This window comes from Halyomorpha halys, unplaced genomic scaffold (assembly GCF_000696795.3).
Source record: "Halyomorpha halys isolate HHAL.00 unplaced genomic scaffold, Hhal_1.1 Scaffold271.1, whole genome shotgun sequence".
In the NCBI taxonomy this organism is placed as follows: Eukaryota; Metazoa; Arthropoda; class Insecta; order Hemiptera; family Pentatomidae; genus Halyomorpha; species Halyomorpha halys.
The window spans coordinates 246,221-257,757 of record NW_027107763.1 but is presented as its reverse complement, the minus strand read 5'-3'; the positions used below and the strand labels follow the sequence as shown (position 1 = coordinate 257,757).

The window sequence follows — 11,537 nt, the reverse complement described above, 5'->3', positions numbered from 1 at the left end:
TTTTAAAAAATTATTACAATATATAACAAAAAAGAACAAGTTTTCCTCACTCAGTAATTAGTATGTCATTTTTGTAGTTTAAATAATTTCTATGGTATCAGATGAAACATAGTAGGCATAGATATTTGACACAACTTTTTTGCTGTACAAATAGATTGTTTTAATTTATTGAAATGGTAGGAATACTTTTGAATATGAGAAATACTTCTCCTTGTCATCCAATTTTTTCTGTCAGACAGGTTTTTCTTCATTTACCATAGCTCAAAGATTTCGTTAATTTGACCGTCCTAACAGGAGTATTTCATGAGTATTTACTTGCACCATTTGTGTGCATTGGCAGGGAGAGTTACTATTGTACATTGAGAGGGAGAGTTAATATTGGGCATTGTTGTTGCTAATACCTGTCATTCCATTTATAAATTAGATTACTGTAACAAATATTCTTCTGGCTGTCCATTTATACTTTAACACTTATGGATTAATAAATCAAGTTTTTAAATTCTATAATAACTTAAAGCAACTAATAATGGTAATTAAATAATGAAATGGAATGGAATCATTCAAACAACTTACCAAATCTGGAGTGTTTCTTAAACAAGGAGGTGGCGTTACTGCTCGAAGTTCATCCCCTAGGATTATATAAAACAATAAACAGAGTAATACACACATTTGTTAAATATACTGTTTCAACTGTTATTTTTAAATTTCATATTTGTTACACAAAATTCTGTTTATGTTTATATTCATAAGTATTTCCAAAATTTGTTTGGTGAAATAGGTAACTTGATGAAAACAAAGAAGTAAAATCCAAGGACAGTCATCTAGTAAAACTGTTCTGCTATACACCTTAGATAACCTTTCCTCTTATATCTATGTTAAAACCTTTCCCTAGCTCCAATGCCCTGTTTCATCCAAAAGCATTTAGCTGAGAAACTTTTGACTTGAAACAACGTTACCAACTATGAAAAATGTCATGGACCTAAAGATATCTCAGGAAAATCTTGAATATTTAGATGGTATTGTGAATTCTTTCAACAACTGTATTTGATTGTCGAGTCGCAACAATACTTTAGGTAAAAGTGACCCTAAAATCACTTTAACTATAACTCAAATCACCTCCATAGAATGCTGAAACTAAAGAAAATGCTATAGAATATCAGAACATATTTGAGAACCTGGAATAGCAATCAGGAGGTAAATAGGCTAATTTCATAAACATTAGAGCTTCTTCCTCCAACAATGTGCTACCTTCCCAGCTGTTACTGTCTCCTCTGCTAGCTGACTCAATCCCAACAATGCCTGAGAGTCCCCTCACAATTAACATGAGAGAAGAGATGTTGGGATAAAAGAATAAATTTTAAGAGTAATTGACAGTGATTTGTAGTAACTAATTTACTCTTGACTCATGATGAGGTGCACTAAGATAAGAATTTATGAACTCGTATTGTGCCAGGTGTAATATATACCTCAAAGACCTGGACCCTATCAAAGAAAGAAGTGAAGGGTCCCCTAATCTTTGAGAGAAAGGTTCTGCATAAATTTTTAGTCCTGTAAAGGATGAAGACATGTTGAGAAGCAGAAAGGAAAGCTCGGTAAACATTTTTATGAAACTGACATTGTCATTAAACTAGGAAGGCATAACAGGGCAGATCATATAGTGAGAATGGCAAGTACAGAGATTCAAACAAATGTGGAAAAAAGAGCTACACTCCATGCGGGGAAGAAGGGGAGGTGGATTGGAAGCCAACCCAAAAAGGCATTTTGAAATTGGAAGTGGATGGCCAAGACATAGAGGAATTGCAGAAGCTATAGGTCCTTACATGGATTATAGAGTAACTTAATAATAATGCTTATAACATATAAAAGATAAACACTGTCATATGATTCTGATATCCTTCTGGATCAAGTATTATTTGCTGAATATTTTGAGATGTAATGCTATTTTATTTTCACTATTTTAATTAATGATTGTTTATCCGGATTTATCATCAAAGAAAAAATTGTTTGTACCACATACTCATTTCATAGCCAAATAACATTAAAAAAAGTATATTCATTTGATATTTATCGAAACATTTTTATTTGGATTAGTGAAAAGTCTAGATACATTTTTATTTAAACAGTATTAGATAATTAATGTTTTTATAAAGTTTAAAAATATTATTAAAAAGGTTTTCATTTTCAAGTCTCTAGTAGCAGCTCTATATTTTTACTAACCTATTGATCTCTAATTACATTGCAATTACAAGTACAATACAATCATTCAAATTTTTTTTGTCACTTCAGGAATAAAATGAAGATATAGAATAGCTAGTACTATATAAAATGATCCCATTGTATTTTATCCCTTGAAGCCCAAATATTTTTCAACATTGGTTTCATTTATATCTTAATTATAAGCACTTTATAATTTGTGTATTATTATACACATTGGATATAATATATCATTATACATGTATACATTTATAAACTATAATACAACAGTTAAAATTTCTGTAAAATATAAGACTTGTGAATTTTTGTTTTTATCCAACACCCTTTTTACCATGTAAAGATGTTTCACTATCAGTGTAATCTGCTTGACTTCCTCCAGAAAGCAGCCTTGGCCTTGAGAATGAGAATGCTCTATTGTTGTTTTCAGGTACCAACGCAGAACACAAACTATAACAACGTTCTCTAAGAAGTTGTTTATGTTTTGAATCTTTCTCTTCTCTTGCTGGACTATTAGACTCTGACCTTTGCCGAAGAAATCTGGGGTCCCTAAAAAATCATTTATTTTTAGAAAATAATAAATTATCTATACAATTAAAGAGTCTTTAATAACAACCTGAATAAACAATCAGCTGTTTCTCTGGTGTTTAGCATTTTTTTAAAATCCACTGATACTTTAATTACTTCTGGTTTTGAACCTTTATAAACAGTAGGAGAAAAAGGAACTTCTTGTTTCACATTTTGAAAATTTCCAAGAAGCAGGTCTTGAGCTTCTGTTGGCAACATAAACCAACGAAGAGTTTTAAACTTTTCATCTAAATAAGAACATTGATCAGCAACTGGATAACGTCTAGCAATCTGAAATTAAAAAAATAATGATCAGTCTTTCTTATTGAAACTAACTGGTTCTATTCTGGCACCAACTGAAATAAATAAAATAAATAGTAATAACATTGAATAATACATATAAATTTATCACTAACTGATTTTGCTTTTTTTTTACTTGACATTCTAACTTTTGAATAAATGCTTCTTCACAATTTTAACTTATTATTTAGTTACAATTATACAGCACTCAAATTTCTGACTAAAAACAGGATTAATGTAAACTACATAAGACAATCTCGCTAAATATAAGAAATTCACAAGAACCAAAGTTAATAAAGAAAGAAGAAGCCAAGTACCGAATAAAACAATATTCATTTTTATCTTGATAATTTATTTTTATGTGTAATTATTTTATGTATATATTTAATGTATACTCAATTTCTCCTATTTCCACACAATTATTTTAGTCTTCCCACATCTTTTTATGTTTAATGTTAATGGTTTTTAAAATATTTTCATTTCGATTTTATTTTAATATGAATGAGTTATGTAATTATTAACATTTTGTTGGCAATTTCTTTATTTTGTGTACCCCTTTGGTAACCTCAATTAATCTTCCAAACATAGAGTTGATGTTATCAATTGTGTTTAATTGTTGATGTTATAAATATCAATTTATCTTGTAATAACTTGCAAATAAGACTATTATTGCGTGTTATTTTAATTTTTTATTATTATTTTTTCTTTGGCTCAAGTCCTCCACTGAGGACTTATACAGCCCTTCTGTGTGAATGTCAAGATTCATTTCTTGGGCTGCCATGAAATAGATCTTGATCAACCCAGGTGGGATTCAAACCCAAAACCTTCTAAACTAAGCCTTCTGTGATCCTCATCCCAGCTCGCTCAGTTATCAGATCCTCTAGTGTGTATTTGTAGTGTTTATATAATACACTAAAAAAGTATTATTTATTTTCAAGTATGACTTAAAGTTACAAATTGATTCAAAGAAAAACATTACAGTTAAAGGTAAATATAATGTCCTACAAGTATAATTATTAAGACATTATATATAAAAATAAATTAACTACATATTTAATAAACAAACACACTTACCTTCCTTGCCTTATTGAAAGTGCTTCTTGCAATTCTTAAACAATCATTGAAGTCCATTGGACAAGAGCTCATCCCAGATAACTTTCGCTCTTGGAATGACATTTTGCCATTTGAATACATAATAGAACCAAGTCTTTTCCTCTCTCGTGATATCTGTACATACAATATATTATTTTAAAGTAATACTAATTTTTGGATTGGGAAATTAGTAGTTGACAATTTGTAATTCATGGAAGAAGATCTGGTTAGTGGTTTAAAAAAGTACTCAGAATTATAGAAAAAACGTGGGTTGCAATGTTGGTATCCAGTAAATAGTATTTCTGCTATTTTGAGTACCACTTTTATGAAATATTTCAATAAGAGGAAGAAATTGCTTTATTAAAAGGATAAAAAATGAAAAGTATGACTGAAAGATTGTTTTTGATCTGAAAATGGAGCAATAGTTGTTCGGATAGTTATATAACAAATATAACTGTTATATAAATTTAAAGAATATGATTTAACTTCTTGAGGGCTTATTTAATTTTCTTTTTGTAACTTCCTACCTGACCATTTGGCTATTTCTGACATATGGGGATTATCCTGTAGGTAACCAACCTAACTAACCAGAGCAGGAAGGTCATTTGGAACCACCCCACAATAAAAGTCAACTCTCCCAGGCTGGAATCGAACAGACGCTGCTGCAGACTTATTAACTTATTATTATTAGACTTATTATTATTATTAGGAGTAAGTAAGTAAGGGCATATAATTTTGAATAAATATATACTTTAAAAAAAAAAAGTTACTTTTCAGGAAATGGAAAGGTGGTGAGACCCAGTTATGCACCCTGTTTTATAAAAAATCTTTTTTGAATAAAATTAGTCAATTAATTCTTAATAAAATTATTAAACAATGACCCTTTCTTTTATAAAATTACATGTTTCTCATGATATTTCATGAATAATAAACTTTAGTCACATTATTTAGCATGGGAAACATCAACACAATAATTTACATTATAATGAGGTATGTAGATAGTTGACCGTAGATTACTGATTGGAAAAGATGGTCGGGGGTGCGATCAGCGGTTGCTGACCGCACCCCCCGACCATCTTTTCCAATCAATTTACATTATAGTTTAAAAAATATTTTAATCACTTCCAGCCATTAGATAGTTATTGGACTGCTCTTAATATTTTTAGAAAATACTCTTTTATTTACAGAATTACTTACAGTGTTTGAATTATGTCTCCATTCACCAGTTTCAGGATATAATAAATACTGTGGTAGTAATTTCCATCCTTCTGTAGCAACCATTTTGATTGATTCCAAAACATAAGCCATTTCTGATTCAGACATGAAAAATGGTAGGGATATCCTTGTAAATCCAGGTCGTAAAATTTCATAATTAGATATTCTCATTTGGCTCCTTTCGTCATAAGTGCTTAAAATAAAAACATTTACATCAATGGACACCATCATCTAATTTTTTTAGTATATTTTCATTTTAATCTTGCTTGAAGATAACTCATATTTAGTTATTAGCCTATCTTTTAAGTAATTTAACAAGGTCTTTCCTACATATAGGAAATTGTATGATTCTCTTAAGGAATGTTTTTGGAGTATTTTGACATGTGATGATGGCAATATGAATTTACAGTAATTGACAGCTCAATTATACAGCTGTTTGAAAAGGAACTATCATTTTATTCTAAACACTACACCTTGTAGCACATACATATATTTAAATTATATTACAACTTTTGACATAATATGGAAACAAAAAATTACAACTGAATTTCCAGCATTATGATGAATTAATAATCTTTTTTTACCATGGCACCCTTTTTGAGCTAAAAAAATTTTTGGCATCTTCTTGAGGAAAACAAAAATAAAAAATGTCACCACAACTATCTTTAGAGTGATTGAGTATGAAGGACAATAAGAAAAAACAATGTAAAGTAAATGCTGGAATTCACTGTAAATGTAATATTTTAATTTTTTTTTGTAATATTTTGAGAAAGTGGTATATGCTTGGGTCACCACTGGCATACTCTTGGGGCACTTTGGGAACTACTGACTTAGAGAATACCTAATCTGAAGAGAACAGAAAAAAAGAAGATAAATAAAACCTGAAACAAAATTGGTCAGAAAAGAAAATACTATAGTTGCATTCATGATAGAATCAGATTAATTTCTGAAACAGATCTGGTTTTGACCCTATTATAAATAAAGGTTATATTTAGGCTCAGATTCGTTGGATTTCTAGAAGAATAAGTTACAGGTCTTATGAGCTACTCACTAGTTATAAAATTTTAAAATGAAGTAAAACATAAAACTTGTAAACCGAGTGTGCAAAGTTAAATATAAACCCAAAAACATTTACTATAGTAACTAACTATATTCTGTTCATTATAATATAGAATAGAATTTTTCTTATTTAAATCAATTAAATTGTATCAAATTTAAGTCTCAAAACACTCTTTATTTCTTTAAAAGTCCAATGTTCCGGTTGATTCGGCCATCCTCAAGGACAGTTTTAAATACAAATTTACACTAATCAATAATTTAAAATTTTTTTGCAGAATATTCTGTCTAGGTCATCAATTTCAGTAAAAATTACTCTATTTTGTCACTCTTCACATTAATATTAAAACTTTTAATTACAAATCAATTTAACCTTATTATCACAGCTCACAACAATATTCTTTCTTATCACAACAATATACCAGAATATTGTTGTGATAAGAAAGTGATAATAAGGTTAAATTGATTTGAAATTAAAAGTTTTAATATTAATGTAAAGAATAAGTGCCTGTCTCTGTCCCAGAGACAATAACTCCTTGGCCCATTTATATTTAAAATCCTAATAACCAAACATTCTTCCTATATCATTGACCTCCTTACCCTACGCTTATCCATTCACCTATTAAACACAAGATTCCTACCTACCGATCTTTATATTCCTACCTACAGAACTGCCTCCTATGAAAAATTCTTTGCTGTCCGAGCTACCTCATTTTGGAACTCTTTACCCATATACATCTGTAAAGCTTCCTCCTTAACTTCATTTAAACATCAACTATATATCCATTTACTGGACTATCAAACTCCCGTGAACTTGCGAATAATAGGAAACATTATAAGCATAGATAAATATGTATTTTTGTTCATATTTTATTTTATGTAAAGTATAAAAATGTTATAGATCCATTTAATTAAGCTCAAAAGTTAATTTAGCCAGACAAAAGCTGTTAAAACTATTCCAAATTATTATTCTTAAGGGATCATGTGTCCCAGAATAAAGATTGATTTTAAGAAAAGTGACAAAATAGGGTAATTTTTACTGAAATTGATGACTTGAACAGAATAGCCTGCAAAAAAGTTATTAAATTATTGATCAGAGTGTAACCCAGACATGGACCCTATCCACACAGAATAGAAATAATCTGTTGGTCTTCAAGAGGAAGATCCTTCGAAGAATCTATAGGCCGGTAAGGGATGAGGAAGGCTTGAGAAGAAGAAGAAATAAGGAACTTTATGAGCTGCTCCAGGATATAGATATTATGACCTTTGTTGGAGTGGGTCACCTTGGGTGGGCAGGACATGTTGCACAGATGAGTCCCGGCAAAATGCCTAAAAGAGTCATCGAAGAAGAAATCCATTGTTCAAGAAGAGTCGGATGGCCCAAGCTCCGGTGGACGGATGGCGTGGTACAAGACGCACGACACCTGCTTGGAATCCGAAATTGGAAGGCAGCATCCCAAAACCGAGCCGAATGGTGGAGGCTCATAGAGGAGGCTAGGACCCATCACAGGATTGTAGCGCCTACTGATAGATAGATAGATAGATAGATAATTTGCAGATTAGTTTGTGTGGGTACCAATTACATAGGAGGAGATCAACTACTTTATTTTTTGCTGTTTTTAGGTAATAAGGGATGTTAATTTTCGCACCCGTTCAATTAAATTTTTAGAGGTGTTGATTTTATATTTTTCTGGGCATTGGCTGGTATTGTGTATATATCTTCCATATAGATCCATTTAATTAAGCTCAAAAGTTAATTTAGCCAGACAAAAGCTGCTAAAACTATTCCAAATTATTATTCTTAAGGGATCATGTGTCCCAGAATAAAGATTGATTTTAAGAAAAGTGACAAAATAGGGTAATTTTTACTGAAATAGATGACTTGAACAGAATAGCCTGCAAAAAAGTTATTAAATTATTGATCAGAGTGTAAATTTCTGTTTAAAACTGTCCTTGGGGATGGCCGAATCAGCTGGAACATTAAACTTTTAAAGAAATAAAGAGTGTTTTGAGGCTTAAATTAGATATCTTATTTTCATAAAGGAATTAAATTTTACAGTAGGAACGTTAAATATAATAAAATTGGGACTAAGTCTAGTCGTCATGTTTCTAAAAATCACAAAAATGGAGTAACCTCACATAAAATTAATACAATGTAAAATAAATAAATTAATAAATATATATATAATTTGTTCACCAAACAGTACATAGTTTATTTATCTATAATGAGCTATTTAATAGTACTATACCTTTCTTCATTAAGAATGGTCTCATAGGTGGATGCAACATTCTTATCCATCCCCATCAGATCTTGAGCATATGTTTCTGCACAAGTGCGACCACCCCTAGCTTGTATACCAAACATGTCATTTAGAACTGCACAAACAAAGTTATGATGAAGATAACTTCCTCTAGGGTGACGGACCATAAAGGAGAAAATTGCTAGTCTATCAACAATAGTAGTGCTTCCCAAAAGAATAATCTCAGGTATTTTGCGGAAAAAGGAACAAACAGTTCTGAAATAAAACCAATGTTTAATCCATTATTATAAAACATAAACATCATAAAAAAATCTTGATTAAATTTAAAAAATTTGTTTTAAATATTAATTAGAAATTCAAATTATGCTCATGACTTAGCAGCATAGAAGAACCCAAATTTTATTTTAAAATAAATAAGAAGTTGAATTAAGTAAAAAATTACTTCTATCGGGATTATACAAATTTAAACATATCTATTGAGGAATCTATGAGATATGATTATTGTACCCACCTCTTTTAGATTGACCTTATTAAATGTAAGTAAACTTTTGTAACTTGAAAATATTTTGTAAGAAATCAGTTCATGCACCAATTTTATAAATTGGCTCAAATGTTAGTAATTAATATATTTTTCTTAAAATATTAATTTTATAACTATTTTAATTAGCTTTTTGAAGGAAAAGGTATTTGATAAGGACAAATAAGTTTTGCATGTTATTCATTTTTTTGTCCAATTTAGTAGAAAAGTAAGTTGAATGTCAATCATGGTAATATTTTAGGGAACTTGAAGATAATGTTCGACAAAAATCCAGAAAATTTACTTTTAAAACCAAAATATTTATGTTATTTAATCCAACATGTGTTCAATTATATATATTTTTCTTTTTTAACAGTCGTGAAAAAAGTTATCAATATATATATAATATATATATATATATATATATATATATATATATATATATATATATATATATATATATATATATATATATATATATATATATATATATATATATATATATATATATATATATATATATATATATATATATATATATATATATATATATATATATATATATATATATATATATATATATATATATATATATATATATATATATATATATATATATATATATATATATATATATATATATATATATATATATATATATATATATATATATATATATATATATATATATATATATATATATATATATATATATATATATATATATATATATATATATATATATATATATATATATATATATATATATATATATATATATATATATATATATATATATATATATATATATATATATATATATATATATATATATATATATATATATATATATATATATATATATATATATATATATATATATATATATATATATATATATATATATATATATATATATATATATATATATATATATATATATATATATATATATATATATATATATATATATATATATATATATATATATATATATATATATATATATATATATATATATATATATATATATATATATATATATATATATATATATATATATATATATATATATATATATATATATATATATATATATATATATATATATATATATATATATATATATATATATATATATATATATATATATATATATATATCCTCTTTTTGAGTAAATAGTATATTTTTATGTATAAAGGGTTTTTATTTTATGTACCATTTCAATATTGTTCATTTGCTTTGTTAAACCAAAAAGAAAGCTAACCAATTTTGTTCAGTCAAATATGGAGTGGAAAAGATCATTATTCAAAGAAAAAAAGATGGCGGCATGTATCTTGGCAAAAGTACGTGGAATCGCGGCCATGCTGAGTAGATTCAAATATTTTAAAAACTTTATTTTAACTTCCTACCATAATTGAAATTACAATACATTTAAGGAAAAATAGAAGTTAAGAATAAGTATTAAAGAAAATTATTCATAAGGGAAATCATAAGAAAAACTGAAAACTGTAGTGCTACAATTGATGTTGAAAACGAACACCAATAGAAGGGGAAGAAAGAGAGCTTGGTTTTTGGAATCAGTCGTTGCTTAGGCCTGGGCAGGGAATGATGTTTCCTGGATGCAGGATTATCATCATCTTTTGTCTCGCTCAAGGATAGACATCTTGAAAAAGAAGACATCGAAGAGTCACCCAAGAAGAATATAAATATATATAAATCATGAGAGATAGTTGACCGTGGATGGCTTATAAGAGGAGAAGATAGTTGAGGGGTGTGGTCAAATTAAAACACAAATAAGTTGAAGTAACTTATTTAATCGTGCCAACATTTTAGCCAGAATTTCTAGCCTTCATCAGGGCTAAGGACAGAACAAGATAACATCCAATGAATACAGAAAATAAAAAATAAAATGTAAATAGAATTACATAAAGTAAATAATTGTACAGAATGGAATTAATAAAATAAAGTGATGAAAGAAGTGGAAAATAAAATGTTTAAATAGGTAATTAATTAATAAAAATGAAGTTATATAATGCAAAAAAATATGAATATATCAGTTTATTAATAATTTAAAAATGAAAATTATGGAAAGAAAAATAAAATTGAGAGAAAGAAAATATATCTAACAAATGAAATATGTAACCATAATATTTGATAAAGAAACAAGATGTAAGTTAAGTTTAACAAAAGAAATGAATAGAAAAAAAAAATTGAAAACAATAATTATAATTATATACTTTTTTCTATCTCTATTATTTTTTTTATTTATCTGTTTCATGATTATGTCATTTTTCTATCGTTCCTAATACAGATGC

The 11,537-nt window shown here is 27.6% G+C and overlaps 2 protein-coding genes across 2 annotated transcripts in view; one reads left to right on the top strand and one right to left on the bottom strand.

Annotated features, from left to right (window-relative positions):
• Positions 1 to 2,782, top strand: part of LOC106680634 (TBC1 domain family member 31-like) — a 40,940-nt gene extending 38,158 nt beyond the window's left edge. Inside the window, exon 15 of the mRNA XM_067046078.1 lies at positions 2,642 to 2,782. The gene's annotated coding sequence lies outside the window, so the exon portion shown is untranslated. The remainder of the gene's footprint in view (positions 1 to 2,641) is intronic.
• Positions 1 to 11,537, bottom strand: part of LOC106680633 (uncharacterized) — a 160,192-nt gene that overhangs the window by 19,612 nt on the left and 129,043 nt on the right. The window contains exons 8-13 of the mRNA XM_014420493.2: positions 8,691 to 8,957; positions 5,368 to 5,578; positions 4,153 to 4,305; positions 2,828 to 3,069; positions 2,546 to 2,760; positions 574 to 629 (exon numbers count right to left, since the gene is read on the bottom strand). Coding sequence (XP_014275979.1) covers positions 574 to 629; positions 2,546 to 2,760; positions 2,828 to 3,069; positions 4,153 to 4,305; positions 5,368 to 5,578; positions 8,691 to 8,957 — 1,144 coding nt within the window. The remainder of the gene's footprint in view (positions 1 to 573; positions 630 to 2,545; positions 2,761 to 2,827; positions 3,070 to 4,152; positions 4,306 to 5,367; positions 5,579 to 8,690; positions 8,958 to 11,537) is intronic.